The sequence below is a fragment of the Pelobates fuscus genome, chromosome 1, assembly GCF_036172605.1.
Source record: "Pelobates fuscus isolate aPelFus1 chromosome 1, aPelFus1.pri, whole genome shotgun sequence".
Lineage (NCBI taxonomy): Eukaryota > Metazoa > Chordata > Amphibia > Anura > Pelobatidae > Pelobates > Pelobates fuscus.
Window position 1 is genome coordinate 103,482,910 of NC_086317.1, and position 15,741 is coordinate 103,498,650.

The following is a 15,741-nucleotide window of genomic DNA, read 5'->3' on the forward strand; positions in this document are numbered from 1 at the left end:
TTTACAGCTTGCCTTCCAGCTATTTTATGTTTCAGTTGGTAATACAAATAAATGCCTGGTGCATTTTCCAGTGTTTGTTTTATTTTGATTAGTTGTGGTTTTGCTGTTTGTGTTGCATATATTGAATATATTGTATATATTATCTTTATGAGAAAATCAAATAAAGAGTCTTATTACAAAAAAAAAAAAAAATAATAATAAAGAAAACTAAAGGGTTTTCAGCGCGATTCCCATTCATTACACTTTAGCACCTTGGCACTTCACTGTGCACATCACGAAACACGAATGGGAATCTTCTTTTTGTCACTTTCACTCTCGGTTACTATAACTTACTAATCTATGTCGCCTTAGCTAAGAGTTTAAATCATAGAGGTACAGCAGACAGGTAGCCTTATAGTGCAGAACACCCACGAAGGTGTTTATTAGCAGAAGATAGGGCATTAGCTAGACCAGTTGTCTATACAGCAGCATCCTTATCAGATCATTACGATCATTACTAGCTCGCTGTCCACGGGTCTTTTTTGTATCTACACAATACTTTTTCCCTATTACTGCTTTCACTATGGCACCAGCAATATTTGTTCTATGAACTAAGCTGTTTTCCTCTACTATTCTGTGTGGGTTGTTTTTGGTGGATAAATGTGTACAATCGGATTTTATGGAGATCATTGTAGCAGTTTGCACTTAGCAATTGTACTACAACATTAGTTTCATTTGTATCCCCTACATGCAACAGTGAATAAAGTTTATATGTAGCACTGTTGATGCAGGGTTCCCTGTACCGTATTTATCGGTCAATATTCCGCTTTTTCTGTACCTATATTCACCATCAACCACCAGCATCGTTATATACATTTATGTATTCTTTTTACTCTAACTAAAAACTAGGCAGTACATGTTTAACATCAGTGTTCTTTAATTACACCATACCAGCTCGCTGGGAAGTTATCCCCTTAAAGGGATACTACCTTAGCATTGTGCATTTTTTTTTCTATAGAAAACTAAAGGGCCTGCTCCAACGAGACACTATAAAACCATTCCAATTATTAAAGAGACAATATAGTTTCGGCACACAAAAAAATCCGAACCATGTCTACAAAAGGTTCAACATGAGATTAAAATAACAGGCCTGATTTTTCATGATAAATATGTACAATGGATGTATTTTTTATGTATTTTTTATCTTCATTCAAATCTGCTTAGTTTTGTTTAAAAAAATAAATAAAATGTTGCTTTCTGCTGAAAGAAATCCCGCCTTAGCCATGCCTTCTCGTTTCACTAATTGTCTTTATGATTGGAAGGTTTGCAGTATACCTCAGCCAATAAGAGATTAGCTTGAACTGATATGGTGACTTGACTCCACCTGACAGAAAACAACAGACTTTTCATTAAAGTGCATACCTCCCAACTCCAGTGTCCAGAGAATCAGGATACTGAAGGGAGGTAAAGGGGACGGATTAGGCATACAGTTTAATAACTAGCTCATCCCCCAATTACAGTCAGGTCAGCCTAGTGTTAAAGGAACACTATAGTCACCTAAATAAAGCAGTTTTAGTGTATAGAATCATTCCCCTGCAATTTCACTGCTCAATTCTCTGTCATTTAGGAGTTACATCACTTTGTTTCTGTTTATGCAGCCCTAGCCACACCTCCCCTGGCTATGATTGACAGAGCCTGCATGAAAAAAAAAAACTGGTTTCACTTTCAAACAGATGTAATTTACCTTAAATAATTGAATCTCAATCTCTAAATTGAACTTTAATCACATACAGGAGGCTCTTGCAGGGTCTAGCAAGCTATTAACATAGCAGGGGATAAGAAAATCTTAATTAAACAGAACTTGCAATAAAGAAAGCCTAAATAGGGCTCTTTTTACAGGAAGTGTTTATGGAAGGCTGTGCAAGTCACATGCATGGAGGTGTGACTAGGGTTCATAAACAAAGGGATTTAACTCCTAAATGGCAGAGGATTGAGCAGTGAGGCTGCAGGGGCATGTTCTATACACCAAAACTGCTTCATTAAGCTAAAGTTGTTCAGGTGACTATAATGTCCCTTTAACCCCTTAAGGACCAAACTTCTGTAATAAAAGGGAATCATGACATGTCACACATGTCATGTGTCCTTAAGGGGTTAATGCACACCAGGTTGCCTGTCCATCATTTAAGCCAGCCCACTGAGGGCAGACCGTGCAGGGAACTCAGTAGACTCACTTGTGCTATGCTTTTTTAGGGACAGTTCCCCGGTATCCCCAAAAGCGGAATACCAGGTAACTAAGTGTATGGCGGTGAAGACCATAAGATTAGGAGGCTTTTTTTAAGCATGTAGCTACCGAGGTCATAAGAACTAATACAGAAACTGCAAAATTTACTTACAAACATATGACAAACTCTAAGACTTCTCGACTGGAAAATAAGATTATTCAGCTCACTTATTATTCAGCTCACTTATGATTTAGCAGTTCTGTCAGAGTTAAGGTAACAGAGTGCAGGCACCAAGAATCCAACTATACCATGTGTTTTAGGCAACTGGTTACATGATGTAAAACAGGTAAACTTGTAACTTGGTATTTAACTTCTTTCACATATGACTGACATTGCTTATTAAAGTGTATGTTTCTTTGATAATGATACGTTCCTTGGGCTTGCCTGCTCCCAGTCAATGTATCTATTATCCAGTGTTCTCAATATAAAAATCACACAACCACATTTAATTACCTAACTGAAACCATATTTTTTTCTCAAATTTCTATATTTTCTTTGTTTTAAGGTGCATAACGCTTTTAGTAACAGAATGATGAATTACTTTGGAAGGAGCACAAGAGATTGCACTCTGAGAAAGACCCATACCAGGTCAAAACGCGTGCGGTTTTACCCTAGGACTTTTTTTTAAGTGGGCTTATATAACATATGCTATTATTTTACCTTATTTGCTGGTATAAAATAAAACAAGAAAGACAGTTTATGAGAAACATCGGTTGGTGCTTATTCCATACTAAGGTGATATGGCACTCTGTGGATTGTCCTGAAAGTACCAGAGATGGAATTCCCAGTTTTCTGTCATTACGTCTGAGTCAACTTTGTGTGACTGAGCAGTATGTCAGTGTATTACATTCATTTTTATATGTAATTATTTAATATAGCATACTAGATTATATATTTTGTTTTATTGTAGAGCAAGCTGTTATATTGCCAAAGTGGATAATATCATCTTTATTGTATTATTGTGTTATCCATTGTGTGCACATTTATGTAACTTTGTTTGTTGTGTGAAGTGATACAACAGTAGGTGTTTGCACTGGACTTGTAGCATTGGTATTATTTTTTTTTTACCTCTGTACACATTTAGTGGTACTTTATAGTTTAATATTTTCTGGATAAAAAGGTTCTATATTGTACCAAGGATTATACAGAAGGTAAGCAGTAAAATCCTAAACCTGCCCCATAACCTCTAAATATGACTATTGGGACCCACAGGACTCCATTTAACAAGAAAGGACAACCTATTCAGTCCCATCTTAAAAAAGAAACAAAACCAAAACTTTTTTTGTCATTTTCCACTTGCAAACAAGTTTGGCCTGGTGCACAAAGGTTCCCATGACTGCTCATTAACCAACAAGGACTTCAAATGTTCTTCTGGTACTGGGGACCCTTACTCAAAGTAAGGTTCCTGACACTATAGTTCTAAAACCACCATTTAGGTGGTCGGCTGCACTTACTTCCGGTGAGAAAGGTGTTTTATTCACCTATTTCTAGCGCTGTGTAGGGAATCTTTATGAGAAGTGAAGTGTTCAGCATTTCCATGCAGATCATGGAGATGCTGAACATCAGATCTGCACACACAAGAAGCACCTTTAGTGACTGTCTGAGCAGTGGCCAGTGGAGGTGTCCTTAGGCTGTGATGTAAACACTGACTTTCTCTGAAACAAACAGTGTTTACTGCAAAAAACCTGAAGGGGATGACCAGGGCCGCCATCAGGGGGTGACAACCGTGATGGTTGTCACGGACACGGCGGCCCTGGGCGGCCCGGACTGCTTTGGCAGTCCAGGGCCCCACAATTACTTTCTGCACCTATATATAGCGATGATCGCTATATTTAGGTGCAGCCGCAGGCCCCCCCGGCTCCCTATACTTGCAGAGGGGGCCCAGTGGACTGAAGCTGTACTTTACAGCATTTCCCTCTCTCTCTAACTCCCGTGAGATGTGCGGCCGTTAGAGCGTTGCCATGGGTTACCATGGCAACGCTCCGCGCGGCGCGCTCACCACATCTCGCGGGAGTGAGAGAGAGGGAAATGCTGTAAAGTACAGCTGCAGTCCGCTGGGCCCCCTCTGTAAGTATAGGGAGCCGGGGGGGCCTGCGGCTGCACCTATATATAGCGATCATCGCTATATATAGGTGCAGAAAGTACACAATGGCACCGGACCGGACCACCAGGGATCAAAGAATCTTCCCCCCTCCCTGAACCAGGTAAGAAACAGGGAGGGGGGAATAACTTTTATTACATTTGCATGCATACACTACTAAACACACACACACACACTGCATCCACAACACTAACACACACACTGCATCCACAACACTAACACACACTCTGCATTCATTACACTAACACACACTCTGCATTCATTACACTAACACACACTCTGCATTCTCTACACTGACACACACTCTGCATCCACAACACTAACACACACTCTGCATTCATTACAATAACACACACACTGCATTTACTGCACTAACACACACACTGCATCCACAACACTAACACGCCCTGCATTCACTACACTGACACACACTGCATACACAACACTAACACACACCCTGCATCCACTACACTGACACACACACTGCATCCACTACACTGACACACACTGCATCCACAACACTAACACACAATCTGCATTCACTACACTGACACACACACTGCATCCACAACACTAACAAACACCCTGCATTCACTACACTGACACACACACTGCATCCACAACACTAACACACACTCTGCATCCACAACACTAACACACACTCTGCATCCACAACACTAACACATACACTGCATCCACAACACTAACACACACTCTGCATTCATTACACTAACACACACTCTGCGTTCACTACACTAACACACACTCTGCGTTCACTACACTAACACACACACTGCATCCACAACACTAACACACACTCTGCATTCAGTACACTAACACAAACTCTGCATTCATTACACTAACACACACTCTGCATTCATTGCACTAACACACACACTGCATCCACAACACTAACACACACACTGCATCCACAACACTAACACACACACTGCATCCACAACACTAACACACACACTGCATCCACAACACTAACACACACTCTGCATTCATTACCTTAACACACACTCTGCATTCATTGCACTAACACACACACTGCATCCACAACACTAACACACACACTGCATCCACAACACTAACACACACTCTGCATTCATTACCTTAACACACACTCTGCATTCATTGCACTAACACACACACTGTATCCACAACACAAACACACACTCTGCATTCACTACACTGACACACACACTGCATCCACAACACTAACACACACTCTGCATTCATTACACTAACACACACACTGCATCCACAACACTAACGCACACTCTGCATTCATTACACTAACACACACACTGCATCCACAACACAAACGCACACTCTGCATTCATTACACTGACACACACTCTGCATTCATTACACTGACACACACTCTGCATTCATTACACTGACACACACTCTGCATCCATTCCACTGACACACACTCTGCATTCATTGCACTGACACACACACACTGCATTCATTACACTAACACACACACTGCATTTATTAAACTAACACACACACTGCATTCATTACACTAACACACACTGCATTCATTGCGGGGGTGAGGCCAGCCGGGAGGACTTTGTGCTTTGTCAGGGGCCCCAAAATTTCTGGTGGCGGCCCTGGGGATGGCTATACTTACCAGAGCAACTACATTAAAGACACAAACATGTACTCCTGATCCTATAGTGTTAAAACCACCATCTAGCCCCCCTTGCCCTTCCCTTGCCTCCCTAAATATAGTAAAATCTTACTTGTATTAAAGTCTGCAGCTGCTGCCTCTGCCGCTGATCTGGCTGCTTGTCTGACATCATCAGAACTGAATCTCTGAGCCAATCGCAATGCTTTCCCATAGGATTGGCTGAGATTGTCAAGAAAGCAGACAAGGTGCAGAGCCAGCACAAGTCAAACACAGCCCTGGCCAATCAGCAACTCCTTATAGAGATGCATTGAATCAACACATCTCTATGAGGAATGTTCTCTATATGCAGAGGGTGGAGAAACTGAATGTCAGTGCTGTACACTGTGGAGCACTGCCACAAGAAGCACCTGTAGCAGCCATCTGAGGATTGGTCAGATGAGTTAACAATAGGCTGTAATGTAAACACTGCATTTTGTCTGAAAAGACAGTGTTTACTGCAAAAAACCCGAAAGGAATGATTCTACTCACCAGAACAAATACAATAAGCTGGTGTCCCTTTAAAGTTTACTCATTATTGCTGAAGCCAGTGGGATTTTCACAGCTCTGCCATCAACTCACAAAATTACTTGCAATAGATCACAACTGTAACTTAACTGCCCCATGTTTTAGCTAAAAATGTGGAGTTTAGGAACAGAATATTAAAATGTAGAGCAGCGAGTCAAACTGGAACTCCTGATGTTTTTGGATTCCAAATTTCTGAAATACTGCTATAATACTCAGCATATTTCTGGCGGATAGAGAATTGTAATGCAACAGCAACAGAGACTTAATCCTTTACCATTGATCATGGAAAGTAAAACCACTTACTATAATGCTGTTTGCATATCATCGTTCGTGGTTGAATATTAGTTAAACATTTACTACTAACCATAGCTTTTTATTACAGTCTGTAAGGCTGTGAATTGAGAATGGAATTACTCCTAGAAACCTAAAAAAAAAAGACAATTTGGTGCACAAATAGCTATTGTGATTTGTAATGTTAACCCTCAGGGGTGTATTTAGCCTAAGGCAAACTATGCATTTGCCTTGAGCAGCACTATTTAGGGGGTGGCAAAAAATGCTGCACCCAAACGCCCACTGAGGCGTCCTGTGTGATTTCCCTGTCATGGGGGGTGGGGGTAAGAGCTAACCTGCTGGCCAGCTAATACAGACCCCCCCCTCAGGCAGGCGGTTCCCCATCCTAGGTGGCGAGGGAGCTGTGATCTCTCTGCTCTTCTCCCTCGCGTGCCGTTCACTGATGCCATGGGAGACGGAATATGACGTCATATTCCGGCTCCCAGCATCAGTAGACAGCCCGCGAGGGAGCAGAGCAGAGAGATCACAGCTCCCTCGCTGCCTCGGATGGGAAGCCACCCACCACACAGCAGCCCCATTATTAAGTTGTGAGTGTGTGTGTGTGTCTGAGTGTGTGTATGTATGTGTTTGTGTCTGTGAGTGTGTGTGTGTGTATGTGTGTGTATGTGTCTTTGTGTCTGTGAGTATGTGTCTGTGAGTGTGTGTCTATATATGTCAGTGAGTGTGTGTGCATCTCTGTGAGTATATGTGTGTGTCTGTGAGTGTAAATGTGAGTGTGTATGTGTCTGTGAGTGTGTGTATCTGTTTGTGAGTGCATGTGTGTGTCTGTGAGTGTGTGTATGTGTGTATGTCTGTGAGTATATGTGTGTGTCTGTGAGTGTAAATGTGAATGTGTGTGTGTGAGTGCGTATGTGTCTGTGAGTGTGTGTGTGTGTCTGTGAGCATATATTTGTGTGTGTGTGTGTGTCTCTGAGTATCTGTTAGTGCGTCAAATCAGTGAGAGTCTCTGATTGTGTGACTATCAGTGTGTCTGACAATGAGAGTCAGTGTGTGTCTGTCTTTGTGTGTGAGTGTCTGTCAATGAATGTGTCAGTGAATGTGTGTGTGTCAAATCAGTAAGCCCGTGTTTGCCATTGAGTGTATGTGTGTAACTGTAAGTTTGAATCTGCCAATGTGTGTCTGTCAATAAATGTGTGTCAAATCAGTGTGTCTGACTGTCAGTGATGTCCGTGTGTCTGTCATTGTGTGTGTGAGACTGTCAGTGTGTATCTGCCAGTGTGTGTCTGTCAGTGAATGTATGTGTTAGAGTGTGTGCTTAAAGGAACACTATAGGAGCTCAGACCACTTCAGTTTAGTGAAGTGGTCTGGGTGCAGTATCCCAATCTCTTTAACCCTGCAAGTGTAATTATTGCAGTTTCTCAGAAACTGCAATAATTACCTTGAGGAGCTAACTCCACCTCTAGTGACTGTCTACCAAAAGTCGCCTAACTGATGCTGGACACCCTCACGCTGTGCATGAGGACATCAGGCGTCTACTAAAGAATTGATACAATGCTTTCCTATGGGGAAGCCTAAGGCAAGTGCAGAGTAGGAGCTTGACCCAGCGCTGAGGGACATCGGCGCTGGATTCAGGTAAGTCACCAAAGGGGTTTTAACCCTTCCAGTGCCAAGGGGGGCACTATAGGGAACTATAGTGCCAGGAAAACAGATTTGTTTCCCTGGAACTATAGTTTCCCTTTAAAAGTAGTAGGAAAAGGTGAAGTATATAGAGGAAGAGTTGTGGCCTTAACAGGAAGGGGTGGGGCAAATATAGATTAGGGGGTGCCCAGGTTTAGTCATGCCTAGGGCATTACAAAACTAAAATACACCACTGTTAACCCTTAAGGCGACATAAATTAATAACATGTTTTGTTACCCTGAGGAAAGTCCCGAGCGGGGACTGAAACGTTGGTCTCTTTTATAACTTTGTTTAACCCCTTAAGGACCAAACTTCTGGAATAAAAGGGAATCATGACATGTCACACATGTCATGTGTCCTTAAGGGGTTAAATAAATTTTGGATTTTTATAAGACTGGTGAGCGGCTATTCTTTGTTGAAATATATATATATATATATATATATATATATATATAAATATATTATGCATTCTGTTTCAAACAAATTACAATATTGCTGAGTTTTGGGTGATCAGCTGTTCATCTGAAATCACCGATTCCAAAACGCTATATGGAGTAATCATGAAACAATTAAAATATACAATGCACAAACCCCACAAACAAACCTGTTTCCATATGAAACGCATTCTCTGGAACTAATGATAGTGAGATTTACATATGTCTTTTAAGAATTTTTAAAATGTATCACACAAAATATATAACAACTCATCATTAAAATATATATTATCCTACTGCATGTTTCAATTCAATGGCTATCAAATGTCCTATTATAAATGTCAAATTTAATTATATATTAACCCCAAATCAGTGTTTATTTGAAATAACATAATAATAAAACATGCCATCTTACTGAACATTTGCTCTAAATAATAAACAGATATGGGACCCCCTTCTATTGCTATTCTTCAAGCTGACATGAATGTGGCGCAAGGGCGCAGGCTGTGTGCGGTGATTTTCGAGTGGGGCATTCAACCTATAAATACTGAGGCCCATAAGGAATTTATCACAGACAACCCAAAAAAATAAGTCATGTACTCCAAGCAGGTCCAGCTTCCCTCCTCCCATCCCTGGTTATGTTCCCTTCCTCTAGCGGCTTATACATTTATAATTAATTGTCGTGGTCTTTAAATGGGAAAAAAAATAAAAAATAAAAATTTGAATTTGCCTGCCTAGATACATAGGGGGTAAGTAGTTATGTCGCGAACATAAAATTTTCCGTTCGCGAACGGCGAACGCAAACTTCCGAAAATGTTCACGAACGGGCGAACCCGGTGAACCGCCATAGACTTCAATGGGTAGGCGAATTTTAAAACCCACAGGGACTCTTTCTGGCCACAATAGTGATGGAAAAGTTGTTTCAAGGGGACTAACACCTGGACTGTGGCATGCCGGAGGGGGATCCATGACAAAACTCCCATGGAAAATTACATAGTTGATGCAGAGTCTGGTTTTAATCCATAAAGGGCATAAATCACCTAACATTCCTAAATTGTTTGGAATAACGGGCTTTAAAACATCACGTATGATGTTTTATCGATCAAATAGTGTAAGGGTTATGCCCGCTTCAAGGGTGACAGACCAAACTCCCCGTTTAATGCACCGCAAACAACTGCAAACAGTCCATTTGCACAACCGCAAACTGCCCATTTGCACAAGGTTGGATACCAAGCTAGCCATGTCCCGTTCCTTGTCCTCACTGATGTCATTGAAGGTCTCTTCCTCCACCCAGCCATGTACAACACCAAGGGTCCCCGAAAGGTGACAATAAGCCCCCTGTATTTTTTTTTTTAAATGTACACTACTGTTACTCCAGATAAGAGTTGCACTGGTGTGACACTGTGCCCTGGCAGGCCCTGAAACGCACACGTGTGAAGGAAACTGACTGCTATTATTTCACAGTCAAATTTCTAGTTTTTTTTTAATGTACACTACTGTTACGCCAGATATGAGTTGCACTGGTGTGACACTGTGCCCTGGCAGGCCCTGAAACGCACACGTGTGAAGGAAACTGACTGCTATTATATTACAGTCAAAAAAGTTTTTTTTTTTTTTTTTTAAATGCAAGCTATTGTGACACTAGATATGAGTGGTGGCACTGGTACCACCTTAAAAATATTCGATATCGCTAAAAATCATGATCACTATATACTTTCTCTACAAACCTCTAAAACGAACCAAACTACTCATCCATCCGCTATACCACTTTATCCCACCTAGAACTAGTGCCCAGTTAAAATACTTGACTCTTACTTACCCACACTCAGTCATGCCACACACATTTCACCACTACTCTCACTGAATCCCTCTGACTACGGCTAAATTCATCTTCTACATCAGAACTCTACTCCTAAGATTGGGTTGTATCCATGTCTCGCGTCTTTCATTTAGAATAGGGGCAGCTTCGGTCTCCTTCAACACTGACACTCCAGTGCATATTATTAAAAGATTGGGCAGCTGGAAATCCTCAGTCTACAACCGATATATTCCTCATCCCGAGAAATAAATGAGGAAAGCTTTTAAAAGTTTGGCTTTGTAAATTTGATGCAATAAGTGTGTTTTTCTTTAATACCTTTTCACCCTCTTTGCATGAACCCGATTTACATATATTACTAATATGTTTCTGAACATATATATAATATTATTCACTCACTCACTCATTCACTCTCTGGGGCGGCCTAAGACATCATGCTGCCTAGGTCCAACGATAAATGACTATGGGGGATAATGTCTAATAAACACAGGTTACTGGCTGTGGGGGGGGATAATGTATAATAAACACAGGTTACTGGCTATGGGGGGATAATGTATAATAAACACAGGTTACTAGCTATGGGAGGGATAATGTATAATAAACACAGGTTCCTGGCTATGGGGGGGGGGGGATAATGTATAATAAACACAGGTTACTGGCTATGGGGGGGATAATGTATAATAAACACAGGTTACTGGCTATGGGAGGGATAATGTATAATAAACACAGGTTACTGGCTATGGGAGGGATAATGTATAATAAACACAGGTTACTGGCTATGGGGGATAATGTATAATAAACACAGGTTACTGGCTATGGAGGGATAATGTATAATAAACACAGGTTACTGGCTATGGGGGATAATGTATAATAAACACAGGTTACTGGCTATGGGGAGGACAATGTATACTAAACACAGGTTACTGGTTATGGGGGGATAATGTATAATAAACACAGGTTACCGCCTATGGGAGGATAATGTATAATAAGCACAGGTTACTGGCTATGGGAGGATAATGTATAATAAACACAGGTTACTGGCAATGGGAGGGATAATGTATAATAAACACAGGTTACTGGCTATGGGGGGATAATGTATAATAAACACAGGTTACTGGTTGGGGTATAATGTATAATAAACACAGGTTACTGGTTGTGGGGGGATAATGTATAATAAACACAGGTTACTGGTTGTGGGGGGATAATGTATAATAAACACAGGTTACTGGCTATGGGAGGATAATGTATAATAAGCACAGGTTACTGGCTATGGGAGGAATAATGTATAATAAAGACAGGTTACTGGCTATGGGAGGATAATGTATAATAAACACAGGTTACTGGCAATGGGGGGGATAATGTATAATAAACACAGGTTACTGGCTATGGGGGGATAATGTATAATAAACACAGGTTACTGGTTGGGGGATAATGTATAATAAACACAGGTTACTGGTTGTGGGGGGATAATGTATAATAAACACAGGTTACTGGTTGTGGGGGATAATGTATAATAAACACAGGTTACTGGCTATGGGGGAGATAATTTATAATAAACACAGGTTACTGGATATGGGAGGATAATGTATAATAAACACAGGTTACTGGCTATGGGGGAGATAATGTATAATAAGCACAGGTTACTGGCTATGGGGGGGATAATGTATAATAAACACAGGTTACTGGCTATGGGAGGATAATGTATAATAAACACAGGTTACTGGCTATGGGGGGATAATGTATAATAAACACAGGTTACTGGCTAGGGGGGATAATGTATAATAAACACAGGTCTGGCTATGGAGGATAATGTATAATAAACACAGGTTACTGGCTAGGGGGGATAATGTATAATAAACACAGGTTACTGGCTATGGAGGATAATGTATAATAAACACAAACACAAAAAAAACAAAAATGAATGCAGCTTCAGAATTAATCTAAATTGTATGTTGTCTAGGTGGGAGGGTCTGGGAGGGTCTGCTGCTGATTGGCTGGAATGTGTCTGCTGACTGTGAGGTACAGGGTCAAAGTTTACTCAATGATGACGAATAGGGGGCGGACCGAACATCGCATATGTTCGCCATCTGTGGCGAACGCGAACACACTATGTTCGCCGGGAACTATTCGCCAGCGAACCGTTCTGGACATCACTAGGGGTAAGTTTTAATTTTGAATATACTGGCTATTTAAGGCAGTTCCAGGAGGTTAGCCTTGGTCTTCAATGCTGGATTAATTAATTAATTTTCATTTCATTTGCTGTTTTAAAATAAAGTTATAGAGTTTACTATATTAGTGATTAGTAATAATGTTATTTTAAATTGCCTTTAAAATAAAGACCGCTGCCTTACTCCAACTGTGTCATAGTGTGATTTATTTTATTCAGTTTGTTTATTTACACTGAACAAATTATAAACGTAATACTTTTGTTTTTGCCCCTATTTCTCATGAGCTGAACTCAAAGATCTAAGACTTTTTCTATGTACACAAAAAGTCTATTTCTCTCAAATATTGTTCACAAATCTGTCTAAATCTGTGTTAGTGAGCATTTCTCCTTTGCCGAGATAATCCATCCACCTCAAAGGTGTGGCATATCAAGATGCTGATAAAACAGCATAATTATTGCACAGATGTGCCTTAGGCTAGCCACAATAAAAGGCCACTCTAAAATGTGCAGTTTTATCACACAGAACAATGCCACAGATGTCGCAAGTTTTGAGGGAGCATGCAATTGGCATGCTGACTGCAGAAATGTCAACCAGAGCTGTTGCCCGTGAATTGAATATTAATGTCTCAATCATAAGCTGTCTCCAGGCGGTTCAGAGAGTTTGGCAGTATATCCAACCGGCCTCACAACCGCAGACCACGTGTAACCACACCAGCCCACATCAGGCATCTTCACCTCCAAGATCGTCTGAGACCAGCCACCCGGACAGCTGCTGCTCAAACAATTGGTTTGCGCAACCAAAGAATTTCTGCACAAACTGTCAAAAAACGTCTAGGGGATGCTCATCTGCATGCTTGTTGTCCTCATTGGGGTCTCGATCTGACTGCATTTCATCGTCATAACAGACTTGAGTGGGCAAATGCTCACATTCAATGGCGTCTGGCACTTTGGAGAGGTGTTCTCTTCACAGATGAATCCCTGTTTTGCACTGTACAGGGCAGATGGCAGACAGCGTGTATGGTGTTGTGTGGGTGAGCGGTTTGCTGATGTCAGCGTTGTGGAGTTATGATATGGGCAGGCGTATGTTATGGACAATGAACACATGTGCACATCCCCAATACAGTAAAACTGCACATTTTAGAGTGACCGTTTATTGTGACCAGCCTAAGGCACACCTGTGCAATAATCATGCTGCCTAATCAGCATCTTGATATGCCACACCTGTGAGATGGATGGATTATCTCAACAAAGGAGAAGTGCTCACTAACACAGATTTAAACAGATTTGTGAACAATATTTGAGAGAAATAGGCCTTTTGTGTTCATAGAAAAAGTCTTAGATCTTGAGTTCAGCTCATGAAAAATGGGGGCAAAAACAAAAGTGTTGCGTTTATAATTTTGTTCAGTGTAGTTTCCTTTCCAAACACATACAATATTCAAGCATCAATGCTATCTAATTGAGTGTGCTCGTACGGTAAACTCTTCAGACACTCCCTCTCAATCTGTCTTCTTTACTGCCTGTAGAGGGTATTACCCTGTTGCGTCCAAATGTAAAATGTGATTACACTTAGCAGAAGTACTATATAAAATTTAAACATCTCATTTCATTCATCTACTGTAAGGCTGCAAAATCTGATTCTACTAAAGAATCTGCTTTAGAACCAAAATTGCACACCTGATTGCGTTACACATGCTTTCATTTTACAAATGTACATATATATATATATATAAAATTTCAAGACAGTAATACAGTGACAATAATCTTGCTACACTGATGTTCTTTGTCAGCAGTAAATCTGTAGCCTAGACGGATTATACTGTTAGTTTCTACAGGATCAATAAGGATTAGGTAAACTGTAAAAAAAAAAAATCTCTTTCTTTCTATTGACAGAAGGTAATTAGCCGAGATGCTGCATCTATCTCTTTGCGCGGAGTTACAGGCTGTATTGTTAAGCCGTTTGTAATAGATAACACGTCTGGACTGTGATAATAATAAGGGATTTGTCTAACCCTTGCCATGAAGGGGTTAAATTAATGTACATGTACATGGAAAAAACAAGGCAAATAATGATCGTAGCAAATCATACTTTTTGGGTTTGATGTAAAATGAAAGAACTGTCCTTTTTTTACATACCTGATAAGCCTCCTCCAATGACGACCACATCGCATTTGTTACTCATGGTGAGATCCTTTCTATTGTTGCTGTTTTTTGTTTTTGTTTTTAGCTTTCTTTTTCTCAATACTGAAGCAAAAAAAAAAAAAAAAAAGCCCTGATGCTTGAGAGCTGAATAAAGCTACTAGGACTCCCCCCTTTTCAGCTGTCAGCAGCTCCAGCAAGCCTTTCTACAGAGAGTTCCGCCTAACGACTCCTCCTTCTCCCAATGTGATGTGGGAAGTGTGCACTGATCCTCTTAGAATGAAAAACTAGAAGCTCAGACTTATTGCTCTGTAGGTACACAAGCCTGCGTTAACTGTTCGAGAGCCGGAGAACTGTGGGGGTAGAAAAGAAAAAATAAATGGCAGAGGAAATAGATAGTTTTATTTTTAGTGACAAAACAAACGACTACAGGTTTGCATGGCAACTTTTGGCACGTTGCCAACATTTGGTGATAATATACCAGATGCTGAGAGAGTAATTGCATATATTTTTTTAACTGCTTGAATGCCAGGTGTTTGTCCCTTTTCTCCTTATTTGGTTGATAGGATTGTCTCAGCAAAATCCAATTGTTGGTGGCTGCAAGTTCACTTTTGATAAAAAAAAAAAAAAAAAAAAAAAAAATCCGTG

At 40.6% G+C, this 15,741-nt stretch overlaps 1 protein-coding gene across 1 annotated transcript in view; it reads right to left on the minus strand.

Annotated features, from left to right (window-relative positions):
- The window catches only part of LOC134606782 (amine oxidase [flavin-containing]-like), a 97,490-nt gene extending 82,183 nt beyond the window's left edge, over nt 1-15,307 (minus strand). The window contains exon 1 of the mRNA XM_063450143.1: nt 15,091-15,307. Within this exon, the coding sequence (XP_063306213.1) occupies nt 15,091-15,136 (46 nt within the window). The 5' untranslated portion in view covers nt 15,137-15,307. The remainder of the gene's footprint in view (nt 1-15,090) is intronic.
- Nucleotides 15,308-15,741: the final 434 nt, after the last annotated feature.